General features: G+C 39.9%; 2 protein-coding genes across 2 annotated transcripts in view; one reads left to right on the forward strand and one right to left on the reverse strand.

Annotated features, from left to right (window-relative positions):
- LOC117083604 (collagen alpha-1(VIII) chain) overlaps window positions 1-21719 on the reverse strand; it is a 554637-nt gene that overhangs the window by 251030 nt on the left and 281888 nt on the right. The gene's annotated exons all lie outside the window — the stretch shown is intronic.
- Window positions 1-21719, forward strand: part of FILIP1L (filamin A interacting protein 1 like) — a 277714-nt gene that overhangs the window by 177018 nt on the left and 78977 nt on the right. The window contains exons 2-3 of the mRNA XM_033211485.1: window positions 14759-15020; window positions 15762-15935. Of these exons, the coding sequence (XP_033067376.1) occupies window positions 14769-15020; window positions 15762-15935 (426 nt within the window). The 5' untranslated portion in view covers window positions 14759-14768. The remainder of the gene's footprint in view (window positions 1-14758; window positions 15021-15761; window positions 15936-21719) is intronic.

The following is a 21719-nucleotide window of genomic DNA, read 5'->3' on the forward strand; positions in this document are numbered from 1 at the left end:
AGTGTCAGGGCTGACATATTTTGGAAATGTCTTCAAACCTCCTTTGAAGGTCACACATAAAAGCCAGTCCCGTTATTTTAAGGTCACAATTGGTTCTTTTGACCAAAATAGGCATGAGCTGACCACTAGATTCACTAGATTTGGTTTTAAGGAACCTGTTCTTATTGTCAGAAATTGAGTTCGCCTTTAAAGAACCAGGCTTTGCCCCAGCTGAAGGATATTTCAAAGCAGATGACTCCAAAAGTGGAGTTCCAAAGTTGTTCTAAGCAGTGGTAATGTTGTTAAAATGAGGTCACAGCAGTTCTTTGCTCCTTGAAATAATTCTCTCTTGGCTCCTGGGACATAGTTTATTCTCCTGCTTCTCTGTGTATGCCTGATAGTCAAGCTTGGTACCTTCCTTCTTCTTTTCTCCCCTTTCCCCCATGGCACTTTCTTTTTTTCTTTTAAGAAAACCACATCTTGTTTCTTTTCTTTTTTTTTTTTTTTGAGACAGAGTCTCACTCTGTCACTGAGGCTGGAGTGCAGTGGCACTGTGTTGGCTCACTGCAACCTCCGTCTCCTGGGTTCAAGCAATTCTCCTGCCTCAGCCCCCCGAGTAGCTGGGATTACAGGCGTCCACCACCATGCCTGGCTAGTTTTTACATTTTTAGTAGAGACGAGTTTCACCATGTTGGCCAGGCTGGTCTTGAACTCCTGACCTCAGGTGACCCGCCCACCTCAGCCTCCAAAAGTGCTGGGATTACAGGAGTGAGCCAGCACGCCCGGCCAAGAAAACCACTTCTTAAAATGTTTATGTATCCAGTACTATGTGTCTAGTGCTTTCTTTTAAATCTTTTATTATGAACATTTCCAAATATACAAAAAGTAGAAAGAAGAATAAAACCCATGTACTCTTTACCCATCTTCAGCAATCCTCAATATTTTGCCATACTTATTTCACCTCTATCACCTGCCATTATTTTTTTCTGGAGTATTTAAAAGTAAATCCCAGGAGAACATGTCATTTCACATTTAAATACTTCATCATGCATCTGGAAAAATAAAAAGCACATTCTTCACATAAACACAATGCCATTAATACATCTAATAAGATTAACAATAACTTCTTAATGTCATCTAATTTATAGTCTACATTCAAATTTCCTTAGTCTTCTTTTCTCACCTCATGGATAATCAAACCAGCTGCTATCAAGGCAACATGCTACTGCATTGTTGATAAATTTCAAGGTTTTATTTCATTCATCCCCTTTTCTCTTGTGAAAAATACTTCACAAATGTGAAAACAACGTAATAGATAAATCAATTTTTTTCCAAATTTTTAAACTTACTACAAATTACGAATATTTTCCTACATTATTAAATATTCCTTGAAATCTTGACTTTTACTGGCTGCTTCACTGGCCACAGAATATGTGCACAGATATTCTAAGATCCATTTAATTATTCCCTATTATTTGCTGGATACGTGGTTGTTTCATCTCACTTATTATAAACAGCCCTGTGACGCATATCCACAGTTGACCTTTCTGCCCTCACCTTTCACCACTGAATACCTCCTGTGCTTCAGCAAAGGGACAATTTGATATTCCCCACTTACTGTGTTTTTCATCCACCTGCTACCTATACGTACGGCCTGGGCACCCTTTTTCATTCTCCAAGATAAAGCTTATCTCTGAGATGGCTGTGCTAAGGCCCTTTGGCAGAATTAGTCATTCTTTCTCAAATCCTCCCAAAACACTTTGTGCATTGAACATTATTTACAGTATTTTCTAGTATTTTGTATTTATTCGTGAACCTGTATTTCTACTATTAATATAATAAGCTGTGAGCTTTACAATACTTCAGTGTTTTCACTGGTAGAATGAAGAGAATAATATCAACTCCATGTGTCTAAAAAAAAAAGACGTAAGGAATAGGAAGCATGAATCATGTTATTTGGCACAAAACAGAAGCTTTACAAAAGTTAGTTTCCCTCTCTTCCCCTAAAAAGAGAAAGTGTAAATGTTTCAGACTAAACTTATATGCTTCAGAGGCAAGAAGTTATTAAACTTTCTGCCAGTTATAGGAAGATAAATGGAATATACCTGAGATGCTGGGAAAGGGGAACCAAATGACTTAGAAGTTGGGGTTTGCCCAAGGCACTTTAAGGGTTGCAACATCTTCTCTACAATAACCCATCTCTATTCTAGTCACAGATGATTCTAGTCCTTAGATGAAAGAAAGGGACGACCTCATGTTGGAATGTAAAGATGGAAACGCTTGACCTCCTCTGAATCAACTGTTTACCGCAAGGTCCTTATTATGCTGGGTTGGCCTAGGCAAGAGGAGGACAAAAGGTACTCAGGGTGACCTATTGTTACCTAAAAGGTGAAGAAGATGGTTCACAGAAATAAAAATTTGTAGGAAACTTCAGGTGCTCTGAAAGGTACATTTTTATCTTTTAGGATTCACATCTTCTTAGAGCTGGAGGAAACAGGGGTTGGCCTATGAACAAGAAGTGATGCAATGGAAAGAGCAACAGAGATGTAGGCAAGAGACCTGCCTTCTGGTGTTGGCTCGGGGCATGACCATAGGCACATCAGTTAACCTTGCTGGGATTTGGTTACAGTATAAGGGGATTGGACAAAACTGGCTCCAAGGTCCAAATGGACAAAAATTCAAAGAAAATAGAAAGGTTAAGTGACTGGCTCAATATCACTGTACTTCTAAGAAAAACCAGAGCATGGAGTTGGAAGAAATAGGGAAAGTGATGTAGTTTGAAAACTGTTAAAAGAATCATATGATTTTCAAGAGCTCTGATCTAGGGTTGGAAGTGTGGCATTTAAAAATGCATTTAAACCTAACTTGGACTACATAAAAATAATTTCCTTTTTCTGCTGTATTCTACAAAGATCTGGAAAACATTCTCAGTCCTATTTCAACCTTAAATGAGAAAAGAATCTTTAAAGAGTCACTGATTTGTAATGGAAAACTTGGATAAATCACTATTTATACTTGAAGATTTTTACATTTCTTTTTGTCCTTTCTTCACAACACACAGCTAAGAAAAGGCATGATGTAAGTCTGCCCTACTGGACCTCATCAGCGGCTGTTTATTCTGTATCTACAATGCAACAGCTTCTCTGACTGCAGCACTTAGAAAACAAGAAACCAAAGAACACTTCCAAACTAAAAAGAGTGTAAATGTCAATTAATTGAGCATGAGCATAGAGAAAAAAAAAAGTCAGAATACCTAGCGTTTTATCTCTAGTCCATTGTTTATAAGGTAAAGTTATTGAAAATTCCTGAATCTTGCAGATGAGGATGCTGCAAACTGGGGAAATAATATCCTGTCTCCTGATGTATCAAGAAACACACAGCCGGGCGCGGTGGCTCAAGCCTGTAATCCCAGCACTTTGGGAGGCCGAGATGGGTGGATCACGAGGTCAGGAGATCGAGACCATCCTGGCTAACACGGTGAAACCCCGTCTCTACTAAAAAATACAAAAAACTAGCCGGGCGAGGTGGCGGGCGCCTGTAGTCCCAGCTACTCGGGAGGCTGAGGCAGGAGAATGGCATAAACAAACACCTACTATCAAATTTTTGGATCCATACTTAAAATTCCAACAGAACCACTATCAGAAAAGCTGCTAAGATCTTCCCTGAGTATATACTTTTACCAATTCACTGCTTTAGTTGTGTTTAATATCTGGGAAGTTATACCCAATTCCACTCATATCTTTTTTGTATTATTTACTCATTTGTTTTAAAATGCATTATATAACAACACCAGGCTAATTTTGAAAAAAAGTTAAAGGAGAAGCATAATTCAGTTTATTCAAATATCAACTAACTTCACTTTTCCATTTTTCCTTGCCTTTATATACACGTATGTACATTTTATATAGTTAAAATCATAATGTACAGGCAATTTGGATCATGCTTTCCTCAGTTAGTACTATATCATTCATAATTTCCCACAATATTGTTGACGCTTTATAGTAATTACTTCAATGGCTTCTTAATTCTCTCTTTTTTTTAAATTATACTTTAAGTTCTACGGTACATGTGCACAACGTGCAGGTTTGTTATATCCCACATGTATACATGTGCCATGTTGGTGTGCTGTACCCATTAACTCTTCACTGACATTGGTATTCCTCCTAATGCTATCCCTGCCCCAATCCCCCACCTCACAACAGGCCTCGGTGTGTGATGTTCCTTTTCCTGCATCCAAGTGTTCTCATTATTCAATTCCCATCTATGAGTGAGAACATGCGGTGTTTGGTTTTCTGTTCTTGCGATAGTTTGCTGAGAATGATGGTTTCCAGCTGCATCCATGTCCCTACAAAGGACATGAACTCATCCTTTTTATGGCTGCATAGTATTCCATGGTGTATATATGCCACATTTTCTTAATCCAGTCTGTCATTGATGGACATTTGGATTGGTTCCAAGTCTTTGCTATTGTGAATAGTGCCACAATAAACATACGTGTGCATGTGTCTTTATAGCAGCATGACTTATAATCCTTTGGGTATATAACTGGTAATGGGATGACTGGGTCAAATGGTATTTCTAGTTCTAGATCCTTGAGGAATCGCCATACTGTCTTCCACAATGGTTGAACTAGTTCACAGTCCCACCAACAGTGTAAAAGTGTTCCTATTTCTCCACATCCTTTCCAGCACCTGTTGTTTCCTGACTTTTTAATGATTGCTATTCTAACTGGTGTGAGATGGTATCTCATTGTGGTTTTGATTTGCATTTCTCTGATGGCCAGTGATGATGAGCATTTTTTCATGTGTGTGTTGGCTGCATGAATGTCTTCTTTTGAGAAGTGTCTGTTATATCCTTTGCCCACTTTTTGATGGGGTTGTTTGTTTTTTTCTTGTAAATTTGTTTGAGTTCTTTGTATGTTCTGGGTATTAGCCCTTTGTCAGATGAGTAGTTTGCAAAAATTTTCTCCCATTCTGTAGGTTGCCTGTTCACTCTGATGGTAGTTTCTTTTGCTGTGCAGAAGCTCTTTAGTTTAATTAGATCCCATTTGTCAATTTTGGCTTTTGTTGCCATTACTTTTGGTGTTTTAGACATGAAGTCCCTGCCCATGCCTATGTCCTGAATGGCATTGCCTAGGTTTTCTTCTAGGGTTTTTATGGTTTTAGGTCTAACATTTAAGTCTTTAATCCATCTTGAATTAATTTTTGTATAAGGTATAAGGAAGGGATCCAGTTTCAGTTTTCTACTTATGGCTAGCCAGTTTTCCCAGCACCATTTATTAAATAGGGAATCCTCTCCTCATTTCTTGTTTTTGTCAGGTTTGTCAAAGATCAGATGGTTGTAGATGTGTGGTATTATTTTTGAGGACTCTGTTCTGTTCCATTGGTCTATATCTCTGTTTTGGTACCAGTACCATGCTGTTTTGGTTACTGTAGCCTTGTAGTATAGTTTGAAGTCAGGTAGTATGATGCCTCCATCTTTTTTCTTTTGGCTTATGATTGTCTTGGCAACGTGGGCTCTTTTTTGGTTCTACGTGAACTTTAAAGTAGTTTTTTCCAATTTTGTGAAGAAAGTCATTGGTAACTTAATGGGGATGGCATTGAATCTATAAATTACCTTGGGCAGTATGGCCATTTTCACAATATTGATTCTTCCTATCCATGAGCACGGAATGTTCTTCCATTTGTTTGTGTCCTCTTTTATTTCATTGAGCAGTGGTTTGTAGTTCTGCTTGAAGAGGTCCTTCACATCCCCAGCCTCGCTGCCATCTTGCAGTTAGATCTCAGACTGCTGTGCTAGCAATGAGGGAGGCTCCGTGGGCGTGGGACCCTCCGAGTCAGGCACAGGATATCATCTCCTAGTGTGACGTTTGCTAAGACCCTTGGTAAAGTGCAGTATTAGGGTAGGAGTGACCCGATTTTCCAGGTATTGTGTGTCACGGTTTCCCTTGGCTAGGAAAGGGAATTCCCTTCCCCTTTGTGCTTCCCAGGTGAGGTGATGCCATGCCCTGCTTAGGCTCTCGCTCGGTGGGCTGCACCCACTGTCCTGCAGCCACTGTCCAACACACCCCAGTGAGATGAACCCGGTACCTCAGTTGGAAATGTAGAAATTACCCGTCTTCTGTGTCACTCACGCTGGGAGCTGGAGACTGGAGCTGTTCCTATTCGGCCATCTTGGAACCGCCCCCCATGCATATCTTTAAGAAAGACCCTGGGCTGAAGGGGCACAATCAAAATGTGTTTGTGAGTTGTGGGTGGAGGAGACTGAAACTAGGTGGTATAAGAAATGGATAAAGAAACTGAGTGTTTCATTTGGAATAAAGAAGAATAGAGTCCTTTTGGTTAAAGGACTACATTGTGGCAAGAAGAGTAGCTTGGCTTGCTTTAGCTCTGGAGGCAGAACCAGGATACATAAACCAAAGTTCCTGGGAGCTGGATTTCAGCTCACAACAAGGAAGCACTTTGGGACACTCACAGGTATATAACAAGTGAGCAGGTGATGATGGAAAATACTGAGTGCCTGATACTCTGGGTGATGGATGAGATGACTACTGCACCACCTTCTGAAGCTCTTATTTGATTTTCTCTCTGTGGCTTTGACTTTCTCTTAGGACTTAGAATCCTTGGGAATATGAACCTGAATCATACACCCCCACTTTCCAATCCCTTGTCTAAAGAATTGTCTATGCCCTACAAGGAAAAATATCACTAAGAAAATGTTTCAGTGATTTTTACTGAAAATAGGAGAAAAAAGATCAAGGAGGCTTATTGCTAAATTAGGTTATCTTGTTGTCAATTTGTCTTTTTTTAGCCATCAGATAGCTTTACTGCAGCTGGCTGAACTGAGTTTAGTGTCTTCAAATGTGGGTGACTAGGGCAATAAAAGGAAACTTTTTTTTGTTTTGAAAGACCACATAAAATACCCAACAGGATTTTTTCCCCTAATCTGGCCATGTGAGCACAACCTGGCTGTTCTGCAACTGAGCACTATTAACATCTATTTATAGCCACTATTTTCATAGATGAATCACATTTACCATAAGTCAGTTAATATTAAAGGGGCCAACCAGCTCTGCTGAGAACCCCATAATCTTAATACATCTCTTTCCATTCTCCTCTCAGGGAACTAAATCTTAGCTTAAAGGTTCTGTGTAAAGATGGGGGAAATGCAAGTGCAAATGTAAAGACAGCAGACAGTCTGCCCTCTAAACTCAGCAAAGTATGCGGTGTTAAATATATTCAAACTTAAAGCTTTGGATCACTCCCAGCTTTGTTCCTTGGCCATGAGTGTCCTACAGTTAGCACAGACTCACTCCGTGTTATGCAGTCTTCTTGCCATCAAAACAAACAATTTATGTCTAAAATTTCCCCCTAAACCAAGTTTAAGTGACACTGCCTTAATAAAATGTTACATGCTTAAAAACAGAACTAATGATGGTTAATGGTGCTGTCAATTAAAAAAAAAAGTAGTGTAGTGCATACTCAGTTCATTTCATGCATGTGAGTGTGTCTGTGAGAGGGCTGGGGGTGAGGGCTAGCAGATCAGGGTATTTATGATCAAAAGTTTACAAAATTCAGTGAAATTAAATGGAGATTTCCAGTAAGTTGTGTGGATCTAACATTTCTTCCCCACCCAGCATGAGTGTGCGTGTGCACTCACACACACACACTTTCTGAGCTTTTTATAGCCACCAGTGCTGCCCTGAAATTGATATTAATTTATTTGTCTTTGCTATCTCTTACGAGAGTCTCCACGCGTAATTCACCTTTACCAACCCTCTTCCTACAGGTTTTTTTTTTTTTTTTCATTTACTTCAGGCTAAAATTCTTTAAGATAAATAAATGAACTGAAGCGCTTAAAACAGTGCCTGGCATGTGGTACGAGGTCTATACACAGCTACTTCAGTAGGTTCTCAGTACCCTTTTTCTAAATTTCTAGCCAGTGGTTCACAAATGAATCATCTTTACCATGAGGCAGCTCCTATTCAGAGCCAACCAGCTCTGCTGAGGACTGCACGATTCAATCACTCAATAAATCCCTGCTGAGGTCCAACTCTGTAGGACATGGGGATACAGACATGAACAATAGGGGCCCTGTGCTCACCAAATATTAATAATAAATCCATTAGCAAGTACCATTATCTCCATTTTACATTTAAAGGCTCACAGACGCCCAGTGTTGGAGCTGTGATTTAAGACCAGTTTTATTTGATTCCACAATCTCATAGTCTTTCTATTAAGACATGTCTCCTGCCACTTCAAGATGATAGCAGTGGTTGAGAAAAGCACATGAAAATTTAAAAATAACTACGAATTCAAATATATAGGTTTTGCACATAAACAATATATGAAAACAGAGTAACTTTACTGAATAGACTCAAAGGCTAGGGGTTTGTGAATTTACATTACTCACATTTTTGTGCAATTCTGGATACTCAGAATTCAACAAATTGGAGATTGGTCCAGATATGAAAATAAGGTAGGCCGGGCACGGTGGCTCATACCTGTAATCCCAGCACTTTGGGAGGCTGAGGTGGGTGGATCACCTGTGGTCAGGAGTTCGAGACCAGCCTAGCCAACATGGTGAAACCCCATCTCTACTAAAAATACAAAAAAATTAGCCGCATGGTGGCAGGTGCCTGTAATCCCAGCTACTTGGGAGGCTGAGGCAGGAAAATTGCTTGAACCCTGGAAGCAGAGGTCGCAGTGAGCCGAGATCACGCCACTGCACTACAGCCTGGGTAACAAGAGCAAAACTCTGTCTAAGAAAGAAAGAAAGAAAGAAAAGAAAGAAAAGAGAGAAAAGAAAAGAAAAAAAGAAAGAAAGAAAGAAAGAAAGAAAGAAAGAAAGAAAGAAAGAAAAGAAAATAAGCTAGTTAAAACAAAATTGTCTAGCACAATACTTGACATAGTAGGGGCTTCATTTCATAAATGTTTGTTGAATAAATTAATGTTAAACCAGGATTTTTCCTTTACTATGTATACCTTTTTATAAGAGCTAAGTAGATACAGCATAGTGATTTAGTAGGCTCTGAAGCCAGACTGCCTAAATTACGGCCTGACTCTGACTCTGCCACTTTTTAGCAGTATGACCTTTGGCAAGTTATTTAAAAAGGCTTCAAGCGGGCCGAGAGCAGGTGGCTCATGCTTGTAATCCCAGCACACTGGGAGGCCAAGGCAGGCAGATCATGAGGTCGAGATCGAGACCATCCTGGCCAACACCGTGGAACCCCGCCTCTAGTAAAAATACAAAAATTAGCTGGGTGTGGTGGCGTGCGCCTGTAGTCCCAGCTACTCAGGAGGCTGAGGCAGGAGAATCCCTTGAAGGAGAATCCCTTGAACCTGGGAGGCGGAGGTTGCAGTGACACGAGATTGTACCACTGCATTCCAGCCTAGGCGACAGTGTGGGATCTGTCCCCCTCCCCAAAAAAAGAAAGGCTTCAAGCTTCAATTACTTCCTCTGCAAAATGAGGTAATAACAAATGTTTTTGAGAGGATTAAATGAGTTAATCAAAGGAAGGCATTTAGGATGGGCTTGTATATGATCAGGAATGAATACATGCTAGCTATCATTATTATTATTATTTTCTTTCTCTAAATTGGAGTAGTTTTGCTTGGCTACCCCAATATCATATTAAATGACCAAGACCAAAAATGATTTCTTTTATTGAGGCTTTTCACTTACTTGATACAAGCAAAAATATCCTCTAGTCACATCTACAATTCTAAAACAAAAATGAGTAGGAAAATGAAGACTAAAAAGTATGTCTAAATAGCACCTATGTAATTTTTAATATACAACATTAATAAAGAATGATTTTTAAAATCTAACTTTTATAATAAGGGATTGGCTGGGGGGGCTGCTGGAGGAAGGTAATGAGTAGAATAGACCTCTGTTTACATTTGGCCATTTTCTGTAAATAAATTAAGTAAATAATTACAAACTCTCTTCTAGTCCTCTTGCATAGACACATCCTTACCAAGATCCACCATGATTTCAACTAACTTAAGCCCAAGTAAAACTGACTAAAGGAACTACATAGGAAAACAAAGCAGGATCTACTTCTTACTGCCAACTGCACTGTATTTGTATCCATAGATACAAGACAACAGAGAATCCCAGAATTCTAAAGTGGGAAATCCCAGGACTTCAAAGATCTTCTAGTTTCAGGTCCTAATCCTGCTGTCAGGGGAATCCATTAGCGGGTGAGGAACAGGGTAGAGGTCAAGGGAAACAATCCTTGGTCCTTGTTCCAGCCTGAATGACCTCATGGGGCCAACCTATCCCAATATTCTCATTTTATAAGCAACAACACAGACCCTGGCTAATTAAAGGCAGAGCTGGGATCAGAGGCTGGGTTTCCTGATTCCCAGGCTACACTCCTGAAGGTCATCATTCTATGGTTATGACAGTCACAGATAACAACACATTAGGCTGCGTTAAACTGACAACTAAGCAGGTTTTCTTCCCTTGCAAACTCACCAGGTACTATGTCAGCACTTTATAAAGAATAAAGCATCATTATTTGGTATACACAAAAGCAACTTTCCTTTTTTTTTTTTTTTGGTACCCTGAAAATCCCAAACCACTGTTGCTATTACAAAATTTTTCTTTACACTAGTATGCACCCCTGGGCCAAGCACAGATGCATTAAAAATTTGCCAAGAGAAACAATGAAGTCACTGATAATACAAAGCATGAGAGTATCATGAAATTCATGCCTTTGTTTGCTTCCTCTAGATACTTAATTACTTCTCATTACTGATCATTTTGTGGTTACTGGCAGAGGGGCAAGGAAACTCCACCACTGTAAACATGAAGAGACATATGCTCCTCAGTAGACCAGAAGTCTGCACATGATGGGTCTGTTCACAAATCCAGTGTGAGCACCACTTCATTAATCAGTGAGAATGTTGACGCTACTATCCCCAGCCTCCAAAGAGAATTGGTGGTCTCAGTAAAACTCTAATCTCTTTAAAAGAATAACAAACACAGTACAAAAATGTTTCAGGTCATTCCTTTTTTTACTACTTATGAATATCATCACTGGCAAATGATCTATGCTCTCCTGTCAGATTTCATCTAACCCACTTTAAGAGTGAGATGAGGAAGCTAAAATGTATACAGAGCTCCATTCAGTCTTCTGTTGTAGCTCAGGGCTGCCTTAAGCTAAAAGGGCACTACTTATGAACAATGTTTAGCAAATCACCCTGCTAAATAAAAGCTTACATTATCTTGGTATTCTGGAAGGGATATCCTAGATTAAGGTGATGAGGGCAGAGAAATTCTCATTGATTAGCAGCAGGATACAAGTTGATTCTTATCAGTAGGCTATTGTTCCACACAGGACTGTGTGGGCAAGAGGAAAGCATAAAGCATAGGAATTCATCATGTAAAAATGAAAAAACAAAAATCAAACCCTATGTACTTCCAGGAAATGAAAAGAAGTAAAGAACCAAATATATTTCACTCCTCTTTTAAACTATACTTTTATTAGATTTTCACAGAAATCTGAATCTGTGGGTATGGCGAACTTTTTCAAAGATGGCTGCAGTTAATTCCTTCCATTCCTTTGCAATGTGGCCTTTTATCTTCTTCCATGTAGAGGTGGAATCTATTTCCTCAATCTTGAATCTGGGCTGACATTGTGAGACGTTGGAGTTTCAACTCTCATGTTCTTGGAATGCTGCCTTGAGACCACCATGTGCGGAAGATGAGAGTCCACATACGGCTGAGATGAGAGGACCCAGCTGAGGCTCTCCTAGTCCAACTAACCAACAGTCAGATACGTGGGAGCCCATCTTAGACCATCCACGCCCAGAATCTCTGTAAGAAAGCTGAAGCTGTGGAGTAACCCACAGAATTCTGAGCCATTGTTATTTAGCCTTCATCCAAGTTTTGGGGTTGTTTGTTAAACACTAACATGTACCTGAGACAGTTGGGCACAAAGTAAAAGGAGCAAGCCAGTCACCCTAACGCATGCCCTTTATGTGTGGAGCACCAGGTCAGATACACCATGGGAGACGTGAATGAAGAATACATTTGTCTTAAAAATATAAGACAAAGGACATAGATGACCCTATCATTCATGTGTGAACATATCTATAAATAAAGCAGAATGTAATATTTACCTATATAAAATATATTTATGTAACAACCTTCCATTATTTCTATAGCCCAGAGTAAGGATATTCCTAGGTGTTCAAGAAAATACAATGGGGGTGGGGAAAGATCATTAGAAATCCTATTTATGTATAATTTTTCATTTTTTTCTTTTTTTGAATGCTTTTATAGAGCACATAATATACTGTGGTAGTACATTAATATTTTTATAAATAAATAAATATACACACAATGAGGTTTCTCCCAATCTTATCTCTTACACATCCCCAATCTCCCATTCCTACACAAAAATATCCCTTCTATGCCTTTGCTTTTCTCCAATAAATGAGCCCTTCCCTGGCTACCTAGGGAAGAGCCAGTGACAACTACTGTCACACATCATTGTTCATCTATACGGTATTTGTAAGGAGTCTCTTCAGTAAGGCTATAGGCATTTTTTGGACAAGGTGTTTATACCCGTGTATATATGCATTTGTCTTAGGCAATACAGCATAATGGCATTACGGCATGATTTTTAAGAGTGTGAGTCCCTGAGCCAGGTTTCCTAGACTCAAATCCCAGTTTTGCCACTTACTAGCTGTGCAACCTTCAGTAAGTTTCCCATGCTTCCATTTGTTCACTGTAAAATGGAGATAGTAATATTCCTTACCTCACAGTGTTGTTGTGAGACTTGAATGAGCTAATACATGGAAAATGCTGAGAAGAATGCTTAGCACACATAGTAAGTGCTCCCTTACTTCCAGATCAGGTCATTGGACCTAAAGAGGGTCAATGTCTTTTTTTTTTTTTTTTGAGACAGAGTCTTACTCTGTCACCCAGGCTGGAGTGCAGGGCGCGATCCTGGCTCAATGCAACCTCCGCCTCCTGCATTGAAGTGATTCCTGGGCCTCAGCCTCCTGAGTAGCTGGGATTACAGGCGTGTGCCACCACACCCAGCTAATTTTTTGTATTTTTAGTAGAGATGGGGTTTCGCCATGTTGGCCAGGCTGGTTTGAACTCCTGACCTCGGGTAATCCGCCCGCCTCGGCCTCCCAAAATGCTGGGATTACAGGCGTGAGCCATTGTGCCTGGCAATGGGTCAATGTATTAATTAAGTTCCACAGCTGATTTGTGACAGAATTCTTATGACCTAACACAAGGGGAAAAAATGTGCAAGAATGTTTGAAATAGCATTTTTTCGAATACTGAAAAAAAAAGTATTCAAAAACAGTAAAATGAACAAGTAAATGATGTACTTTATAATGAAATACTCTTACAGCAATCAAAATACATAAACTACAGTAAAATGGAACAAGGAAGAATCTCAAAAATATAATCTAGGATGAAAAAGCAAGTTTTAGAAAGATACATTCAATATGCTGTTTACATAAGGTTTGAAAACATGCAATACTATACATTGTTCAGCAATATATACACATGTTTTTTAAAAGTATGAAACATGCAGGGGGATGATAAATACCAAATTCAAGAGTACATGGTTACTTCTGGAGTGGGAAGGGAGGAGAACGGGTTTCAGAAGAGATACATACGTTATAATACATCTATAATACAGTACTTAAAAACTGTTTTCTAATATATAGCAAATTATTAAAATTTTGTAAATTTGTGCGGTAGCACGTAGCAGTTCGTTATAGTTTCTACACTTTTCTGGACACTTGAGTTTTTCAGATTTTTAAACAAATACTACAAACTAAAAGGAAGGTACTGGTGATGATGAAAGTTTCATGATTTGTAGGGACAAACAGTAAAATTAATAATCTGCTTATATGCCACTGGAGTCAATTACAAGTTCAACTGATATTTTTTTCTCTTCTAGTTAGAAGCCTCAACAGTGGAAGAATTTTTCTTCCTATTATAAATTCATTTGGATGATTATATAATCAGATGCAGAGCTAATGTATCCTTTAAATATTAATTTATTTTATATTGTTTCCAGAATGGCCAACTACATTAGGTAACAGTGTCTCTGCTTTGAAGATGAGGGTCCTAAATATAAGCCCTTAGCTTACCCAAGGATAGATCTAGAATTTTAGAAGAATGTCAGGAATACAGGAATACAGCCAGGGACCAAGCCTTCATTCCTTTAATACTAGACTTGGCCTTCAAAACAAAATAACGCAATAATTCTGTAGCAGTAATCCTGCCATTTCTGTCCTAATGCACTTTTAAAGGCTAACAAATTTTAAAAACAAAACATAAAACCCCATTAAAAACCCCCAACAATTTTTAAAGGAAATACTATAAAGTAAATCGGAAGAAAGTCAGAAGAATTAGCAAAGTCACCATTTTACAATATTATAATTATGTTAAGTACATCTTAAGCAAGCACTTAGGCCATGGTTGGAGGTCTAACCTGGGTTCCGGAGGTGGAATGCTTGGGGGATGAAGTTCAAACACAGCCTGTTTACCCATGGACATAAGTGGCCTTAATCAAAGCAGAACACATTTTTTTAAATGTTTGCTTTAAAAGCAGAAGTGTAAATAAGACTGTGATTTATAAATCTGCTAATACCCTTCTCTGCTGTAGACATCAAAAAGATTGAGTTTGGGGCTGCGGTAAATATAACAAGAATGCAGACTTGTTAAAGCAGTAATAGGTACTCTTATTAAAACTCCATTTCCATTAAGCGTTACAAATTGTCTTCCCTCCTTCCAGGCTTTACAGAATGCGTTCCAGAGGCAGTGACACCGAGGGCTCAACCCAAAAGAAATTTCCAAGACATTCTAAAGGCCACAGTTTCCAAGGGCCTAAAAACATGAAGCACAGACAGCAAGACAAAGACCCCCCCAGTGAGTCGGATGTAATAGTTCCATGTCCCAAGGCAGAGAAGCCACACAGTGGTAATGGCCACCAAGCAGAAGACCTATCAAGAGATGACCTGTTATTTCTCCTCAGCATTCTGGAGGGAGAACTGCAGGTCAGCTGGGTTGGAGTTATCCATCATGCTTCAAACAGAAGGCTGCTTGTGAATTTGGTGTTCCTGCTGCCTCAGAAATAGATATCTGTGGTTCATCTGTGGTTCATACGTGTGTGTACATGAAAGCAAAGCATAAGTACATATACAAAGAATTCTCCTCTGCCAACTCAAAGTGAAATTAATCCCATCTAAAGGGGCTGTCACGATGACATGTGATTGGCGTACAGGTTGTGAAAGGTCACGCCCTCTGCCCATGCTGCTCAGGAGCTTCAGTGCACGTGCATGCATCAACAGCAATAATGCCAGATGACTTCGGGATTGGTTTAAACAATAGGTGCTTTCGTAACCCAAGTGAACTGGCTCCTAGACTTGCCCTAGCATTATTAACCTACATGAAAATCTAGAAACAGCTGATACACATATAGGAGAATTTTATTTCCTACCCCCTGAAAATCCAAATGCTAGTATGTTGATGGATATCATGATAGCTGCATCAAACACAATAAAAAAAATGTAGTCCTCCAATGTTGTATAGTAATCACTTTTTAAAACATTGTGCTATTAGACTACAAGAAGGATGAAGGGATATAGTTTTGATACTTTTTACAGAAGTGTCAAAATGAAATATGATTCATTTATATTTGAAAGAAAAGAGAAAGCACTGCCAGCTATCACAAAAATCACTTGCTGAGACCGCTAGTAGAGACAGCAGACTTTCTGAAACACTTTTTGTTCCTACAGGCTCGAGATGAGGTCATAGGCATTTTAAAGGCTGAAAAAATGGACCTGGCTTTGCTGGAAGCTCAGTATGGGTTTGTCACTCCAAAAAAGGTGTTAGAGGCTCTCCAGAGAGATGCTTTTCAAGCGAAATCTGCCCCTTGGCAGGAGGACATCTATGAGAAACCAATGAATGAGGTATGTACCACATCAGGGGTGTGTACCTGGGAGGCAGCCAAGCACTAGCCCTGCAGATGAGCACGATCTGTAACTCCTCTTTGATTCCTTACAGTTTTACTTTCTAACGCACTTAAAGCCTACACAAAATAGATAAATACAACAAGTTCAACAGGAAAGTTAAAAAGAATGAATCATAGACAGGATGCATCCACTAGGTTTGTTTCTTGAATTCAACAAAAATCTACCAAATGCCAGAGAATGCTCCCCTGCTCACGTGCATGTGCAGACACACACACACACAAAACCACACACATGCACACACATACATGTGCACACACAAACAGACACACACACCCTCTGGGAACTTGCAGGGTACCCAGGCTGTAATAAAAAACAGATAAAGTTCAACCATAGAGGTTAATTTTTTGAAAACGCTGAGGTATTATGTCATAGAAATTTTGAACATGAATGGAAATAATCTGAAGAACTGTCCAAGAAATAGAGGTTTTAAAAACATGTATTTTAGATGAGTGCATACCTTCTTTTTCCTTCAAAGTTTAATGACAGCAAAGACCTTTCCCCCACCAAGTGTGCCTAGCAATTACAACCGCAAAGGTGGGCAGTCCCAACAGGGCCACCACTGGGGAAAAGGCAGTACTGCTTGCTCTTTTACTTGCTGACATTTCTGAAACCCTTTGGATTTATTATTTTATTCTTCTACTTTCCTCTGAGAACTTCATGGAAAATTTCATAATTTTTCATTTTTATAGAAACGAAACAACTAGGAACATGAGTTGAGGCTGGAAAGTGAAAGCAAGTTTCAGACAAATTTCCCTCAAATAAACTCTGGCAACCTACCTCAGGACTGACCTCTAATGTCCTTGCTATTCTTGTCTTTGGTGTCTCATGAGAGAAGAGACTACTGTCTTGCCAAATAGTGAAGGAGTTTGGTCATATGGATCTGCTTCTCTAAGGGGTGAGGATGAGACCACCCAAAGTCTGTTGACTTGCACTTTAATCCAAATTTTAAACAAAAGGAACCAGAGCTGCATTCAAGTGAATACTGTTAAAACTGTAAACTGGCTCCCAACATATTAACTATGAAACAGTGTCAGGCACAAATTCCCCAGTCCCTGTGAGCTCAAATGCAAATTAATGATCTCTGAATATAACCCTAACAAAACTCTACAAATGGCAACCCCTCAACACTTAAGTGTGAAATGAAACAGTTTGATTCCAAACTTATGTTGAAATCGGTGGAAAAAACTTTAATTACAAAATAATTCTATTGTGCACATGCAAAACTGGAAATATCCCTTTTCTCCAAATGCTTGCAATCCTAGCTCTGTGATGTGCCCCTGAAAATGACCCATAATCTGGCCCTGCTTTACAAGTCCAACCTTTTTTGATTACTCCTCCAACAGACAGCCCTATACACATACACCTCTCACATTCCCACCTCCAAAATTTGTCAATTTTCCTCTCTTTCCTCTACTTCCCCCTTATGGATTTCTCTCTCCTCAGCTACCAGTTTATGCAATTCCTTGAAGCCAAAACAACTCCACACACACAACTCAGTTGTCTATCCTTTTTCTCAGTCTAGGAAGTACTAGGTGAGAGGGGAATGCCTACAAAATAAACAGTAAAGGGGAATTCTGCCTAGGATTTTCCTAGATAGAGCTGAAGAAAATAAAGGGAGAGAGGGCAGTGCTCCCGCTGAGACCAGCTGTGACTGTACCCTAATTACATCAGAATAAGCACCTTGCATGCTAAAGGTATTCTTCTTTTGCATTCCCCCATCTTGAAGTGTTAACAGCCCCTTCTTTGTTTTATTTTCCTCATGTTCTTTTTGAAAAATCTAAAAAATCTCAATCATGTCTAGGGTAAACTAGAGGTGATTTATCTAGTTCTTAAGGCAAAATAATTTAGAAGAACAAACTGCTCTTAGTTACATGACACGACAGGAACACTGACCTAAGATGAAAAACTGGTGGAAGCCTGTGAGCTGGAACCTGGCTGGGGCTGGGGCTAGGAGCAGAGGTGTGGTCAAGAGGGAGGGAAGAGTCAAGGACTCAGTCCACAAGAGTTTCGACTTCCTATTCCTTTCCAGCCTAGGGTTCTATAACAGAACTTACCTTAAAAAGAAATTAATAGCCTAAGGTATTCTTAGTTCTTCCAAAAAATATATTACAGAAAATACGGGCCAGGCACGTGGGGTCAGGCCTGTAATCCCACCACTTTGGGAGGCTGAGGCAGGTGGATCACCTGTGGTCGGGAATTCGAGACCAGCCTGACCAACATGAAGAAAGCCTGTTTCTACTAAAAATACAAAATTATCCAGGCATGGTGGCACATGCCTGGAATCCCAGCTACTTGGTAGGCTGAGGCAGGAGAATCACTTGAACCCAGGAGGCGGAGATTGCGATGAGCCGAGATCACGCCACTACACTTCAGCCTGGACAACAAGAGTGAAACTCCGTCTCAAAAAAAAAAAAAAAAAAAAAAAAATGTGTGTGTGTGTGTATATATATATATATAAAACAACATTTTGGATTTACCAAGGCACTATAATAAAAGAGTCTCAGTATTATTAGCATAACCTAGGTCAAATCTTAAAATACTTACTTTAAGCAATCGTATAGTTAAGCTTTTAAATTTAATTTTATTCAGTTAGTTAATATGCATTGAAAAGCTCATGTACAGGAAAAGTTTTGGTGAAAGAGGAAAAAAGGTTTCCAGGTCTTGGCATTGAAAAAGCAGTCTTGAAGCACCATGGTGAGTTCTAAGAACTGCCTGAAGTCCAGTGTGGCTGAAAGTTGGGTAGGATCGGTGGGAAGATACGGAGTGAAGAGAGGGCCAAGGTGGCAGGAGGTTCAGATGGTGAAGGGTCTTTTGGCCTTGAACAGGAGAGTGGAGTCCCACTGGTGAGAAATCATGCTGTCAGTGATGAGGACAGACTGCAAGGAGGTGAGGCTAGAGGAAGGGAGACCACTTAAGGGGTCACAGAATAAATGAAAGGCACTGATTCCTTCTAGCTTTCCTTCCCGTTCCCTTCAAACAACCACCAACATATACAGGGGAAAACAAACACAATGGAAAGCAAGAGTGGGTTAAATAAACCTTCTATTTTCTCTCTTTGGTTTGAATAAAGTTTAATATACATATCTTGACAATTACAACAAGCTTTCCAAGGAGATACTGTTTTTGGATTGAGAAAAGCCTCTTTTAGTAATTCATTTATGCTTTACTGAATACCTACTATAATTATTCATATATTAATTCTAATGTCAATCTTGTGACAAATTAAATTGAATGTATTTTCTAAGTCAACTATTAACTTCCCTAAAGTAAAGCTAATCCTATCACTATTTCACTCTCAAATTGCAAAAGGAGTTGATTTGAATTTTCCTTACAATGGACTCTAATGTTTGGGCAACTGAAGATAAAATTTTCAGAGGGCTGCAGTGGTTGGAGACACACTTCCATGACAACCAATACAAGAGCTCCCCTCTCAGAAGATACCTCTGCCAGCAGGCAATACAACATAGCAGGGTCAGCTTTCACAAAAGGACTGGCTACATTTATTAAAAATCATCAGCAGCGGTGTGGCATAATCAAGTATTTTGTGAATTTAAGCATTTGGAAGTCAGAGAGAATTGATTGGGTCCTATATGCTGGGACACCTCAGTTGTATTCCTTTTCTGAAATGACTAGGTCATTTTGTACCCCAGATTTCTAGTCAAGTACATTTCTAGTCAAACACATGCTTTTCAGGACACACAACTTAAATTGGTTTTAAATTCACACTGAGTCACACATTCTAAATCTTTTATGACAAATGCAAACTGTAAAAATCAATCAACATTATCAGTTACTGCATCTGTATTAATCTAGAAAGTCGAGTGTTTTCTTTTCTTTTTTTTTTTTTTGAGACAGAGTCTCGCTCTGTCGCCCAGGCTGGAGTGCAGTGGCCGGATCTCAGCTCACTGCAAGCTCCGCCTCCCGGGTTTACACCATTCTCCTGCCTCAGCCTCCCGAGTAGCTGGGACTACAGGCACCCGCCACCTCACCCGGCTAGTTTTTTGTATTTTTTAGTAGAGACGGGGTTTCACTGTGTTAGCCAGGATGGTCTCCATCTCCTGACCTCGTGATCCGCCCATCTCGGCCTCCCCAAGTGCTGGGATTACAGGCTTGAGCCACCGCGCCCGGCCCCGAAAGTCGGGTGTTTTCAAAACCAAGTTCTTAATAGATCTTAATTTATCACTAGCAAAAGATCCTGAGTTAGCTCTTGCCAACATGTTTTTCTGGTGGCAGCTTACCCTGTGCCAGGCAAAATGGAGCTCAAGGCCAGGAGCTGATAAACCAGCCCAATGAGCCTGGCTGTCTAACTCTATCTGACTGTGATGCTTTTGGCCACTGGCATGTTCTTTACCGCCTGGTTCTTCATTTATGAGGTCACCTCCACCTCCACCAAGTGCACCTGGGATATCTGCCACGCGCTCCTCATGTCCTTGGTGGTCTCACTCTTCCTGGTTATGGAGTCCTGTGCACCTGGGATATCTGCCAAGAGCTCCTCATGTCCTGGGGGTCTCACTCTTCCTAGGCTATGGAGTCCTGTCCTGCTGCTGTGGCTAAGCATCCATGGATAAGCTCCTAAGGGTACCAACTGGACAGCTTCTCTGAATCCCTACTTTTGCTAATCAAAAAAAAATTTTTTAAACTACTGCTGGAAGTGTCCCACATGCTGCTCACAATAAAGGCAGATGTGTGACAAAAAAAAAAAAAAAAAACTCAGTTTCCTTGCTTGCTTGTTTTGTTTTCAATCTGTAAACTAGGCACCTCTTATAAGCAAGGCACTCTGTTAGGCGCCAAGGATTAAAATAAAATAAATAAATAAAAAGGATGTAGGCCCTGCTTTCCGGGAGTTCACAGTCTAGCAGGGGACACAAACACATCTATCAAGCACAGGTTGATCATTTTGTAAAAAAGATGCAAGTACGGTGCTGTGAAAATCAGAAAGGACTTAGTGCTTACATTTGGTGACATTCATACTACACCAACACATAATAGATTATCTATCCATATATCTATTTTAATGGAAATACCTTGATGTATAATAAAATTAAATCATGAGCATGTCCTGGCAGAGCGATCCAAGAGGCATATACTGGTAGAGAGAACTATAGGGTGGGCTGGGGCAGAAAGATCAGCTAGGGCAGCTGCGAATCCAGCACTGTGCAAGGATTCTCTAACTTCCTGTCATTCCTTTAACGTAGCTTCTCGGGAGAGAGACACAAGAGTGTTAGAAAGAGGTTTTGTGGAAATTGTTGATACCCACAAGGACACAGATTATTCTCTCAAGAAAAATTTGATTACAATAAAAAGACTACATTTGTGTTGAAATGCACCCAAAAGTATCAATTAACAAGAGAATAAACACTGAACAAGGAGATAAAAAACCCATTGCTGGCCAGGTGCTGTGGCTCCCCTGGCTCCCGCCTGTAATCCCAATACTTTGGGAGGCCGAAGCAGGCAGATCACCTGAGGTCAGGAGTTCAAGACCAGCCTGACCAATGTGGAGAAACCCTGTCTCTACTAAAAATACAAAAGAAATTAGTCAGGCATGGTGGCGCATGCCTGTAATCCTAGCTACTTGGGAGGCTGAGGCAGAAGGATCGCGTAAACCCGGGAGATGGAGGTTGCAGTGAGTCGAGATCACACCATTGCACTCCAGCCTGGGCATCAAGAGTGAAACTGTTTCAAAACAAACAAACAAAAAAACAAAAAAACCCATTGCTGAAT

This window comes from Trachypithecus francoisi, unplaced genomic scaffold (genome assembly GCF_009764315.1).
Source record: "Trachypithecus francoisi isolate TF-2019V2 unplaced genomic scaffold, Tfra_2.0 Lachesis_group0, whole genome shotgun sequence".
Taxonomy (NCBI): domain Eukaryota; kingdom Metazoa; phylum Chordata; class Mammalia; order Primates; family Cercopithecidae; genus Trachypithecus; species Trachypithecus francoisi.